General features: G+C 37.2%; 1 protein-coding gene across 1 annotated transcript in view; it reads left to right on the top strand.

Annotated features, from left to right (window-relative positions):
- The window catches only part of pard3bb (par-3 family cell polarity regulator beta b), a gene marked incomplete at its 5' end in the record, with an annotated part of 318,014 nt that overhangs the window by 138,026 nt on the left and 165,641 nt on the right, over positions 1-14,347 (top strand). Inside the window, 2 exons of the mRNA XM_016282603.1 lie at positions 1,664-1,803; positions 1,947-2,075. Coding sequence (XP_016138089.1) covers positions 1,664-1,803; positions 1,947-2,075 — 269 coding nt within the window. The remainder of the gene's footprint in view (positions 1-1,663; positions 1,804-1,946; positions 2,076-14,347) is intronic.

The following is a 14,347-nucleotide window of genomic DNA, read 5'->3' as shown; positions in this document are numbered from 1 at the left end:
ATGAGTAATGGTATTTCTGTTGCGAGTCAGGCTTGTGTTGACTTTAAGTTGTGTAAGAAAGAAAGAACATTTCGATTTTTAGCATTATCTCTCCCTCTCGCTTTCTCTGTTTACTTTCACAAACTTTTTTTTGAGGTTTGAGGTATTTATAATACAGACTTTGGATCTTTGCTAAGATCTCCAAATAATTTTCTGCAGCACTTTGTTTTAAGAAAAGAATTTATGATTTAAAGTATGATAGATCCTTTTGGAATATTAACTGAAAAGAAAAACAGAAACCTAATAGCACAAATATGTCGCCAACAAATCAATTTGATGTGTATGCAGACTACTAATATTAAATTATTTTAGTCAGTTTTATGTAAATACTGTAAAATTTATTTAAATTTCACATTTTTTTATTTGTATTTTATATTATAATTGATATAACAATTTTAATGCATCTTATGTGCTATTATTAAATATACTGTTTTTTAATGTTTATGAAATAAGCCTCATTCACGCCAAGGCTGCATTTATGTCACTAAAATACAGATAAAAACAGTAATATTGTGAAATATCATTGCAATATAAAATAACTGTTTTCTATTATAATGTATTTTAAAATGTAATTGATTCCTGTGAAGCAAAGCTTTTCAACAGTCATTACTTCAGTCTTCAGTGTCACATGATCCTTCAGAAATCATTCTAATATGCTGATTTGCTGCTCAAGAAACATTTATTAGTGTTTTCAGTGTTTAATATTTTTGTGGAAACCGTGATACAAATGTTTATTTTTATTTTTTGTAACATTACAGTTGTTTTTACTGTCACCTTTGAACAATTTAATAAATCTTTGCTGAATAAAACTTTAAAAAAAATCTTACTCTCTTATCTTTAAAAAAAAAGAAAAAGGCTAAAGTCTCAAACCCAAAGAGATATTCTTTATAAAAGTTAAGACTTGTCCACACCCTCCTAAAACGCCTCGGTTAAACACGCCTTAACACCGACCAACTGTTCACGCAAAGAAAGAAGGCGTAACTTTTATTCTCGCTGTAGTATTGTTGTTGCCCGCCGTCGCCATGTCGTGAAGGCACTGTGTGATTCGTTGTGAAAGCGAAACTACTTTGTTTGGCCTTCCAAAAGAGGATGATATCGCGTCGTCATGCTTAGAGCTGATCAGTGCTGGTCGCTGAGGAAATACATCAACTTCACGGAGTCCAGCCCGAGGTCGTCACATGTGGTTGCCGCAAGCCCGCCGGCCACGCCGTTCTCAAGTCATTATCTAAGTCATTATAATCCGTAATTATGTCCCCACTGGATGCAACAAATGCCTCGTTTGTAATGGGTTTTATTGGTTTTGTCTCGTCATACTGGGACATGGTAAGGGGCGTTACATTTCCGTCACATGCTTGAGGTATTCGGCCAATCACAACGCACTGGATAGCTGGCCAATCACAGCACACCTCGCTTTTCAGAACGATGAGCTTGGTAAAAAATCGACGCGTTTCAGAAAGGCGGGGCATAGAGGAGCAACAATAATGTACATTATATGGAAAATAATGTGTTTTTTTAACCTTAAACCACATAAACACATTTCATTACACCAAATACACAACATAATGTTCTTTTTAACAACATCATATGACCCCTTTAATCCCGATCGCTCTCAACCTCCACGTAGGTCCTGAAGGTCTGGGCTTCACTGTTGTGACCAGAGATTCTTCTGTGCATGGGGCTGGTCCCATCCTCGTCAAAAACATCCTACCCAGAGGAGCTGCTGTCAAAGATGGCCGCCTGCAATCGGGTGACAGGATCCTAGAAGTGAGTCTCTTTCTGGAGTAAGATGGAGTGTTTCTAGTATAGTAATGTATTTGATTGCTTGAAATAGAAAAATCACTTTCGTTTCACATCAGTGTGAAGGTGCATATGAAATCCAATGAAAGCGAGTGCATGTGTGTATTCAGGTGAACGGTGTGGACATCACTGGCCATTCTCAGGAGGAACTGGTGGCCATGTTGCGAAGTACTAAGCAGGGGGACAGTGTGTGTCTGGTTGTGGCCAGACAGGAAGACATATTCCTTCCACGTGAGCTGGTAAGAGTCTTCTCTGTCTAACTACAATGCATCTAATTGAGTCATCAGTTCCATGGTAAAAACCATGTCTTATACGTTTACCTCCTCCTATCTGCTGCTAATAAACCTTTCTTAAAGTCTCTTCCTCTCTTGGTCTTTTCTTCCTTCTTAGTGCATGAATTGTCTGCATGCTTGTGTAAATATATATTCAAAACATACATCATATTTGCTGACAAGTGGGTTGGGTTGCTTGTGAAAGATGATGCAGTGTTTTCTACAGAATTCAGATTTTGTAGCGGGTGAACAAACAAACAAAACTCTTTTTCTCACACACACTACAGTTTTAAAGTCTGTGACAAGTAAGATTGTTTTTTTCTATTTTTATGAAATTGTTTCAGGAAGGAAGGATGCATTAAATTGATCAAAAGTGACAGACATTTAAAAGTGTTAAAAAAGATTTCTGTTTCAAATAAATAGTTATTTTGGACTTTCGTTTATAAAGAATTCTGAAAAAAAATATGTTTTCAACTTTGATAATTACAAATTTTTTTGTGAATTAGACTGCAGTGCTGGTCTAATTTTATTATTATTATTATTATTATTATTTTAATTCGGTCTCCCACTCTCTCTTTGTATGTGTGTGTTCAGCCAGCAAAGACAACAAAATAGAAAGATGCCGTCACTGTTGTTTCACGTTACCAGGCACTTTTAACTTAAAACTCACATGGTGCTGTGGTTTAAAATAGGCGTTGCAGGACACACTAGTAAGAGTTTTAGCTTCTAAATTTCCTATATTATAATTGATATAACAATTTTAATGCATCTTATGTGCTATTATTAAATATACTGTTTTTTAATGTTTATGAAATAAGCCTCATTCACGCCAAGGCTGCATTTATGTCACTAAAATACAGATAAAAACAGTAATATTGTGAAATATCATTGCAATATAAAATAACTGTTTTCTATTATAATGTATTTTAAAATGTAATTGCTTTACAAAAAATTGTCATTACTTCAGTCTTCAGTGTCACATGATCCTTCAGAAATCATTCTAATATGCTGATTTGCTGCTCAAGAAACATTTATTAGTGTTTTCAGTGTTTAATATTTTTGTGGAAACCGTGATACAAATGTTTATTTTTATTTTTTGTAACATTACAGTTGTTTTTACTGTCACCTTTGAACAATTTAATAAATCTTTGCTGAATAAAACTTTAAAAAAAATCTTACTCTCTTATCTTTAAAAAAAAAGAAAAAGGCTAAAGTCTCAAACCCAAAGAGATATTCTTTATAAAAGTTAAGACTTGTCCACGCCCTCCTAAAACGCCTCGGTTAAACACGCCTTAACACCGACCAACTGTTCACGCAAAGAAAGAAGGCGTAACTTTTATTCTCGCTGTAGTATTGTTGTTGCCCGCCGTCGCCATGTCGTGAAGGCACTGTGTGATTCGTTGTGAAAGCGAAACTACTTTGTTTGGCCTTCCAAAAGAGGATGATATCGCGTCGTCATGCTTAGAGCTGATCAGTGCTGGTCGCTGAGGAAATACATCAACTTCACGGAGTCCAGCCCGAGGTCGTCACATGTGGTTGCCGCAAGCCCGCCGGCCACGCCGTTCTCAAGTCATTATCTAAGTCATTATAATCCGTAATTATGTCCCCACTGGATGCAACAAATGCCTCGTTTGTAATGGGTTTTATTGGTTTTGTCTCGTCATACTGGGACATGGTAAGGGGCGTTACATTTCCGTCACATGCTTGAGGTATTCGGCCAATCACAACGCACTGGATAGCTGGCCAATCACAGCACAGCACACCTCGCTTTTCAGAACGATGAGCTTGGTAAAAAATCGACGCGTTTCAGAAAGGCGGGGCATAGAGGAGCAACAATAATGTACATTATATGGAAAATAATGTGTTTTTTTAACCTTAAACCACATAAACACATTTCATTACACCAAATACACAACATAATGTTCTTTTTAACAACATCATATGACCCCTTTAATCCCGATCGCTCTCAACCTCCACGTAGGTCCTGAAGGTCTGGGCTTCACTGTTGTGACCAGAGATTCTTCTGTGCATGGGGCTGGTCCCATCCTCGTCAAAAACATCCTACCCAGAGGAGCTGCTGTCAAAGATGGCCGCCTGCAATCGGGTGACAGGATCCTAGAAGTGAGTCTCTTTCTGGAGTAAGATGGAGTGTTTCTAGTATAGTAATGTATTTGATTGCTTGAAATAGAAAAATCACTTTCGTTTCACATCAGTGTGAAGGTGCATATGAAATCCAATGAAAGCGAGTGCATGTGTGTATTCAGGTGAACGGTGTGGACATCACTGGCCATTCTCAGGAGGAACTGGTGGCCATGTTGCGAAGTACTAAGCAGGGGGACAGTGTGTGTCTGGTTGTGGCCAGACAGGAAGACATATTCCTTCCACGTGAGCTGGTAAGAGTCTTCTCTGTCTAACTACAATGCATCTAATTGAGTCATCAGTTCCATGGTAAAAACCATGTCTTATACGTTTACCTCCTCCTATCTGCTGCTAATAAACCTTTCTTAAAGTCTCTTCCTCTCTTGGTCTTTTCTTCCTTCTTAGTGCATGAATTGTCTGCATGCTTGTGTAAATATATATTCAAAACATACATCATATTTGCTGACAAGTGGGTTGGGTTGCTTGTGAAAGATGATGCAGTGTTTTCTACAGAATTCAGATTTTGTAGCGGGTGAACAAACAAACAAAACTCTTTTTCTCACACACACTACAGTTTTAAAGTCTGTGACAAGTAAGATTGTTTTTTTCTATTTTTATGAAATTGTTTCAGGAAGGAAGGATGCATTAAATTGATCAAAAGTGACAGACATTTAAAAGTGTTAAAAAAGATTTCTGTTTCAAATAAATAGTTATTTTGGACTTTCGTTTATAAAGAATTCTGAAAAAAAATATGTTTTCAACTTTGATAATTACAAATTTTTTTGTGAATTAGACTGCAGTGCTGGTCTAATTTTATTATTATTATTATTATTATTATTTTAATTCGGTCTCCCACTCTCTCTTTGTATGTGTGTGTTCAGCCAGCAAAGACAACAAAATAGAAAGATGCCGTCACTGTTGTTTCACGTTACCAGGCACTTTTAACTTAAAACTCACATGGTGCTGTGGTTTAAAATAGGCGTTGCAGGACACACTAGTAAGAGTTTTAGCTTCTAAATTTCCATTAATGGACCATTCAAAGAAAAAAATAAAATAGTCAAATTCTGTCATCTTATACTCATCCTTGTTTCATTCCAAACCTGTAAGATTTCAGTTAATCTTCAGTACACAAATTAACACGTACATTACTGGTTCTCATGTGTCAAGCAAGTTTAGTTGCACTTAAGTGTTTGCCATGTTTGATGTGTATGTGTTTGTGTGTTGATCAATGTTGAATTAAAATAAAAGCCTAAATTAATTATCTTCATCATATAAAGCGATCGTGGCTCTTCAGAAGACTTGGATTAAACCGATTAATTTGGGTTACTTTTTGGATGTGCTTTCATACTTTTTGAAGCTTGAAAATTTTGGTTGGTCTATTCTTTCAATGGATAGACAAAAATTACAGGCCCCATGACTTAATTTGGGTCCCCAAGACTTAATTTAGGTTCCAAAGATGAACAAAAGTCTTGTGGATTTGGAACAACTTTTTGTTTGGGTGAACTGTCCCTTTAAGTGTCTCATTCAAGAGCACAATGCATCACATTTGCAGGGTCATACCTATAGCCTTTCAGTTACCATCTCATATATTTAATCACCAAATCAAACCACCCCACATAGCTTTAAAACAATGAGTGGACTACATAGAAGACTGTAAGGTCTGTATATGGCAGTGTTCTTCGGCAGGGCACTTGCTGTGCTTCAGACCAACAGGAAATGTAATGGCATGTTATTTGGGTCATCTGCAATGATATCATGTGTCCCAGTAGAATGCCTCTGCACTGTCATGTCTCTCTCCAAAGCCAACAGGCCTCTGTTTGCGGTCTTAGCCGTGGAAGGTCATAGTCACGCTGTAGTTCCTCAAGCCTTGAGGACGGGAAGTCCTGAGCTTCCTGCCTTTGTCTCAACCCCTGTGGGATGTGTAAGTATGCTAGCTTTTGTCTGTTCGGATGTTCAGACGTCTTCACCTGTCACTCTTTCTCCCCTCAACTTTCCCTCCCTTTGTTTTTGTCCATTTGATATCTTTCCTGATGAACCTGGCGACCCACACACCCAGCCGCCGGAGTGCTGGCCTCTCTGCACACACCCTTCTGCCCACCTTGTAGACTGACTTCCTGCTCTTATCCCTGCTTGTTGATTCAGCGCTGGGCAGGAAGTAGTGGAGGAGGTTGGGGCGCTCCTACAGGAAGTGCTGGAGCATGCAGGGCTGTGTGAAGTCAGGGACTACGACTGTGTAGCTGTGTGTTGGCTCTTCCTGTATCTCCCTCAGCGTAGTGCCCGTCGCTCTGCAGTCATCCAAATTCTGCCCTACTCAGCGCTTTCTGTAAATAACCAAACGCTGAGAACCACACTCACTTGACTATTACTATAGCAGTGCCACTCAAACTCTGGCCCCTCGCGGGAAATGAGCTACAGCTTCCATTGTCAACATATTTCATGTATTTATTTAGATGAATTCACAGCAGCAAAAGAGGAATTTAGGACACAATAGTTGGCATCCAGCAAACTTACCTTTTTGCTCCGTAATGTGCAAGTTCAAAGGTAATATACAGCAAAATGAATACATAATACATAACATTCTAATGTATTGTTTAGTATATTTTTTAATGTATGTTTCATTCAAACCATTCAAAGTTTTGGGTTTAAAAAGTATTTTATGCTCATCAAGGCTGCATTTATTTAATCACAAATACGGTAAGAACAGAAATATTGTCAGATATTACAATTTAAAATAACTGTTTTCAATTTGAATATATTTTAAAATGTAATTTATTCCTGTGATTTTTCAATAATATGTTAATAGATTTGAAACACACGTTTATCACAAGTAATGTAAAAAGTAATGGGAAAAAATACAAACAGTTCAAACCTTTTCAGTTCTTATTTCTCAATGTAATTTCACTGTAAATCCAAATATTATTTAATTTTTTGTAGGGATGCACCGATATAAAAATTTTGGCCGATACCAATAACCGATAATTCTTTATTTTTGAAAGCCGATAACCGATATGTTGGCCGATAAATCTATATCCAAATTTTATATACTTTTTGAGAGCCTGATTACAAAAAAGGTCTCATCATTAAAAACCACATCCCGAACACTTCAACATAAGCAGCCTAGTTTGAACGGTGTACGTTTTAAAAATAATTTTACTCTCCCATTACCAAATTTAGTCATAAAAATGTCTTACAAATAAATAAAATAATGCATAAATAATGCAAACAAGTCATTGGACATCATTACACGTGTAAAGAATCAAAATGAATGCACCACCAATAAAATGGAATAGCCTCTACACAGACAATAATTAAATGATTTTAATTACTAAACCATATTGCTGATGAAAATAATAATAGAAAAATACAAGTGGTTGTTATTATTAATAATGTATCAATGATTTTGAAAAAGTAACAAATACCACTGTTTTAAATAGCAGGCAGCCGTTGAGCTGCGCGTGCTGAAGCTGAAGAGTGACATCAGCTTCTCGCTGGCCGAGTAGCTGATAAAAGTATAAACTATTGAAAGTCAAAGTCAGTTTTGATCAGGTGGACCTCGAATTCTCAGATCGAGTTCTTTTAAAACCTGAGCTAGAAATAAACCTGAATGAATTAATAATGATTAATTCCCTTACAACTAAGTAAATTATTACAACGTACAATTGCACAAAAGGCTGCAAACGAACAGCGCGCATCTGAAGTGTCTCTGAAGGAAATAATGCATTATTTATCGGCTTAAAGATATCGGCCAAATTTTCTTATCGGGCCAATACCGATAACAGAAAAAATGAGCATTTATCGGCCGATACCGATATGGTGGCCGATATATCGTGCATCCCTAATTTTTTGTGAGTATATTTTACTCGGTGTGAGGGCATTCCTGTCCATGTTTGCTAATAAGTGGTGTATCACCCACATTTCCCAAAGTCTCTTTAATGTCTTGAAGCCCTTCTTTGTGTTGTGGTAAATTATGAGAATAAATTTCTATTTTCACTATATTAAGGCCAATTCACACTTGTTCACACATTGTTCTAGTAAATTCTCTGGTGAATTAGGCCTCTCACTGTTCAATTACAGCTCTCATGGATGCTGTGTTGAACGCGCCCTTCACTGCATTGTTGCCACTGATTAGTTAGAACGCCGTGGTCTGAAGCATGACTGCGACTCATTACCCACAAACCACTAGTTCTGCTTGTGCACAGGAGATTAAAACCCTTCAGTGGATTGAAATAAACATGTAGAATCTTCAGACGCACAACAGTAGTGATTTTATTTGGTTAGCGAGCAATAGCTGGATTTTGCAGATGACACGCATTGAGCTTCGAATTTCTAAACGGTTTGCTTGACTCAGTGACTGATGGCTTGACGTCTCTGTGTGTGTGACTGGACTGTCTGGACTGAGATGCGGTAGTCTGGGAGATTAATGTATGGGAAGAATAGCTCACAGACAGTGAAAGATGACTGTAGATACATTTTAAGAGCAAAAGCTGAAAGAGTGAGTGATTGAAATGTAAAAAAACGGGCCAAGGAGATAGAAATGCTGATAGAGGAGTGACGGATGATGAGACAAAGAGGGAAAAAAGGTAGATAGAGGGAAGGAAAGGGCTGAGAGTAGAAAAATATGATGACAGAAGGTAGAGAAAGCTGTCATTGTCAATCTTAGAAACAAAGCTGCAAAGAGGAATAAGAGACCAATATGAGCAGAAACAAAGCAAAATGCAAGGAAGAAGTAAAAAATAAGGTTGGTGGAAGAAATTGTTGAGCATAGCAAACAATTATTTTTTATAAGCAAATGCTAATAAATTGGCTAGACTGAAATAAATGTGAAATAAATTATAATATATTTATAAAAAAGCATTTTATCAATTAAATTAAATTGAAAAATGACTCAAGCTGATTTTTGGAGCCTTTTTTGTATGTTGCTTTCATCAGATCATGACAATTAATATAAATGTATATTTCCATTAAAAAGTTTGAATTGGTAAGATTTTGGAATTTTTGAAATAAGATTCTTAGTTTCACCAAAGCTGCATTAATTTGATCAAAAATATAGTTAAAACAGTAATTGTGAAATATTATTGCAATTTAAAATAGCTGTTTTCTATTTAAATATAAGTCTCTTAATCTCACAAGGGTGCATTTATTTGATCAAAAATACAGTAAAAAAAGTGGTGTTGTGAATGTTGTGATTTTTTTTTATTGTAATATATTGTCAAATTTAATTTATCCCTGTGGTGGCAAAGCTGAATTTTCAGCATCATTACTCCAGTCTTCAGTGTCACACCATCCTCCAGAGATCATTCTAATATGCTGATTTGATGCTCAATAAACATTTCTTATTATTATCAGTGTTGGAAACCAACATTGTGTTGTGCTGATTAATATTTTTGGAAACGGCGATACATTTCTTTTCAGGATTCTTTGATGAATTGAAAGTTCAAAAGAACCGTGTTTATTTGAAATACAAATCTTTTGTAACATTATAAATGCCTTTACTGTCCATTTTGATCAATTTAATGCATCCTTGCTGAATAAAATTATACAATTCTTTCAAAACTTTTGAACAGTATTGTATATTTACATTTTATTGGCTACCCTGCTCTCTACACTCTTAAAAATAAAGGTGCTTCACGATGCCATAGAAGAACCTTTTTGTCTAAATGGTTCCATAAAGAACCTTTAACATCTGAAGAACCTTTCTGTTTCACAAAAGGTTCTTTGTGGTGAAAGAAGGTTCTTCAGATTATAAAAAGGTAAGAAAGAGATGGTTCTTTAAAGAACCTTTGACTGAATGGCATCGCTTGAAGAACCTTTTGAAGCACCTTTATTTTTAAGAGTGTAGATATCCACATCAGCCAATGAAAAATCCGTCAAGCACTAGTCGTATCAGTCTACAGATAAAGGACAGGCTTTGGACAGTCAGAAGGTAGAAGAGTTTGATAGAGATGATACCATGTGAATGGATGGACAGGAGGAGGTCGCCTGAGAGAGATGAAGACTTGCTTTTCAGTGATGTCTCACTGAAGACACATGCGGCGGTAGTTTGGCCCATGTGAAGAGGGGAAAGGAGAATCGGCAGGTGGGTCTGACACTCTGTAGTGTATCTGTCTGAGCTATTGCTCGAAGAGTCTAACAACCTTCCATTGCTCTTCAAAGGCCACACACCGAGGACCTCACACACCCCTTACACAGTCAGCCCTAATCTCTCTCCAATAGCACGGCCGCCCGGTGGGGGATATAGAGCTCTGTCTGCTCCTCCAGCAGGATGAAATAGTAATAGTGATATTAGATGTGACTCCATGAACAAAGGATAAATGTGGAATCATTTCCTGTTCGGTTTGTAGTGTTTTTGCTCAATAGAGGCAGATTCAAAATGGAGTGTGGAGCTTGTAACAAAAGACCCTCGCGCCCCTTCAAGCAGGCGGCTTTGTGTACTTCAAAACAGCCCGCTAACAATGGCACCAGGCTGGGTAATAAGGGCCCTGACAAAGCCTTATCTCTCCCAGAACTCCAGCTGTGAAGACGAGCGGTTAGCGCATGCGATAATGCTGTTGTGACAGCATTCCCTTCTCTGGCAAGTCCTTTACAATCCGAGGAAGTCAAACCCAGCCGGGACTCTGGCCTCTGCACTACTTAATCTCATATCCAGACCACCTTGTTACTACCTGCATTACTTCCTCAATAAACCTTTGATGTTGGTATCACCAGCCCTCTGAAGTCTCTTGGCCCACGAGGCCTGGTTTCCAGTCTCAGCCTTTTTATGAGTAAATAAAGCCGCTTCCTGAGCGACAAGGTTACGGATGTCAATCCAGACCCCTTAGTCTTTTACAGCGTCCTTGTCTCAATGGTTTGCTTTCATCTCCACTTAAACAGAATCCATTTACTCATGGACAAACTTCACTCTTAGCCTTTCTGCCTTCCGTCGTAGCGATCGAAGAGACGTCTCTTTGTTTAAGAGGTTACGTGAGTGTCTATGCTTTTACCCCTGTGTTGCCTTTAATGATGCTGTTGTCTGCAAGGTGAATGGGCCTTTCCATATGCATGCGTGGGGTAAAAAGTGCACTGTAGCATGTGTGCAGTAAGCCGAGAGGTTTATCGTATTCCACATGAGTCTCTCGTAACCGCATGTGAGGCTCTTGGAGACATCATATTAAAAGGGGAAATGTATTCGGCTCCTAGTGAAGAGGTAATTTGGCCTGATGAAAGGCACTGGGTATTTGTTGATGCACAAGCCTGATTATGATCAGGGTATGTGCTCCATTTGGTGAAATGAAGTCCATACTGATGGCTTCGTTTAGTAAAAGCCAGAGAGAGTTTGCCAAATGGTGCATATGCACTACTACTACTACTACTATGTTGAATGTTTAACATATAATCAGAATGATATTTGCTGTTGACGGATTTAAGCAACATTTTAAATATTGTTTATTTTAATTGCATTCACAAATGTATCACACGTATGAGAGCATTTAAACATTTTATTAATATCTCTTGAATCAATAATATGTGTATATATATGTATATGTGTGTGTGTGTGCGCGTGTTCATGTGGAAAACATGCTTGTCAAAATAATATTTAATAAATATTTTAATTTACAGTCAGATATAGTAAAAAAAAATATATAAATATATATTTATTTTTCTATCATCAAAATGTAAAATGTCATCAGAAAAGTCTAGGTAGATGTATTATCCAGTCCTGTCCAGTCCTGGCAGATCCATCAATCAGAAGGATGTTGAATAAGAGAAAATAAGTGAAATATGACCGTGGAGCAGAATTAGGCATAAATGAGAGAGAAGGCTGTGAATGTGAGTGTTTGGGATGTGCTGTGGATGATGGTGGGTACGAGTGTAATGGTGGTATGAGTCTATCCCACACCTTCCTCTACCATCTGCTGCTCTCTCTTAATGCATTTACAGGATGTACTACAAAGACATCTCACTATCAATACACACAAACACACACACACACACACACACACTTTACTGTTCAATTCACCACCTGCTCACTGCTGAAAGGTGGTAGAGTGCTTCTCAAATGAAAGATTCATTTTAAAAACATGCTGGAAATGTAGAGCACAATGACATGAGCTCTCTCTTGCAAGATTATTTCCCCCCCATCAGAACCAGGCCTTTGATCCACACCCAATAAAAGCCTCCATGGGGCCTGAGTCATGTACTTTTGAGTGCATTCACAGGATTTGATTATCAGCCACAGCGAATCGGCATTACAGAGGATCTGCTTAGCTCTACACAAAAGCCCAACCAAGCTTTTACTGTGCTTTCACAGCAGTTTGTGGTTTGGACATGAGTTTGTTTGGTTGATGTGAAAGAGGTTTTCCAAACTCAGGTGCTCTTGAAATGACGTTCTGGAGTGCTTTGAACTATGGTTTGCAGTTGGTATTATCAGTTCATCCTAAATCATGGAAGTGAACCCATCTGATGTCAGAATTTGCATCCTTGCATGCTCCACCTTTATTGGTTGTCTCTGAATAAATTGCCTTTGCAGAGCAGCTTGCATTTTTCAAAACTCCGAATATATCCACAAGCACATGTATTATTTTGTGAGTAAAGTTCCTGTGAAAAATCCAGTGGGACAAAACATGAATAGATCAATGCAGCTGGCATCACAATTTATTTCTATTTAAGTGTTTTAAATTGTGTCTGCTTAAATATCCTTTAAAGTTTTTATATATATATATATATATATACAGTGGGTACGGAAAGTATTCAGACCCCCTTACATTTTTCACTCTTTGTTATATTGCAGCCATTTGCTAAAATCATTTAAGTTCATTTGTTTCCTCATTAATGTACACACAGCACCCCATATTGACAGAAAAACACAGAATAAAATAGCATCTAATTTTAGTCAACAAAAATTACATTTTTAGTTGATGATAATGTTTGGCAAGGTTAAACCAGATATTCAAAGATTTTAAATATTAGATTAAACACAAGCAACATTTAGCAAAAATATATGAAAACGATCCTTGTGGAAAACCTGATCTCTTGAAATATCATTATGAGTTCACCATTTTAACACCAATATTGTTTTAGTTATTCATTGTCTGCGTTTTATTTGTACTTTAATGTTGTTACAGAAAGAACGTGTTCACAATGTCATTTTTTTGTAGATTTAGATAGGGCTGTTTGATGTATCTGCTTACTCTCATATATATGATCCATTTAGGTTAGTTAATTAACCTGTATGCATAGCGCTTCAATTCCCACACATTAATAACTATTATTAGATTATTTACAACCGTCATATTCTTTCTCAATTTTCCTTTTTGAAATAACTTTGTTAGTGCATTGTTAATATCTTGCTGCACCGTTTTTTTTTTTATATATATAATTATTGTCACAGTGCACATTGACTCACTTCTGGCATCACTATGACCTCACTGGCTCAGGACGAGCCGATACCCATCTGGCCGTATGTCTCAGTGAGTTCATGTCTGACCAGTGCAGCTTGCCGACACTCCCTCACATTAAATCCTCCTTTTCCCTGAAGATCCCCAGCATGCAGGCCGGCCGGTCGGCTCTCTGCTCTGTTTATCCAGGCTTTTGCAGTGCTTACAGACCTGCTGCAGCTAATACCAGCCCAGCTGCACTCACTTATGTAGTCGGATTGTGTTTTGCATAATATCTAATACTGTGTCAATTATAAAGAGACCTTAATAAGACTTGGGGTAATACAATATTTATTATTTTTCTGCTTTGTGTGTGAATGACAGTACTATACTACGTCCTGGTAGTTAATTAAATTAGTCTCAGTTGAATGTACGTATGGATAGGAACAGAAATGCCCTCAGGCAAAGAAGACCACTGGACTTTTCTTGCGCAGTGATACATATGAATTTGTTGTTTTTGTGGGGAAAGTACACCATTTCCTCATTTTTTTTATGTTTAATAAAGCAATGTATAATTCCCTATGTGCCATAATGCATTACGGAGATGAGATCATCCAGTATACATTTTGTATAAAACAAATACAGTAGCTGTAGGAAAGGTTATTTTGAGAGTACAGACCAAAGACCAAAAAATATTTTTAGATGTAAGATGTGCTAAACTGACCATATCCAGAACATTAGAATAAT

Source organism: Sinocyclocheilus grahami, unplaced genomic scaffold (genome assembly GCF_001515645.1).
Source record: "Sinocyclocheilus grahami isolate Dianchi unplaced genomic scaffold, SAMN03320097.WGS_v1.1 scaffold162.1, whole genome shotgun sequence".
NCBI lineage: Eukaryota > Metazoa > Chordata > Actinopteri > Cypriniformes > Cyprinidae > Sinocyclocheilus > Sinocyclocheilus grahami.
The sequence above is the reverse complement of the archived record's forward strand: the minus strand, read 5'-3'. Positions and strand labels throughout refer to the sequence as shown.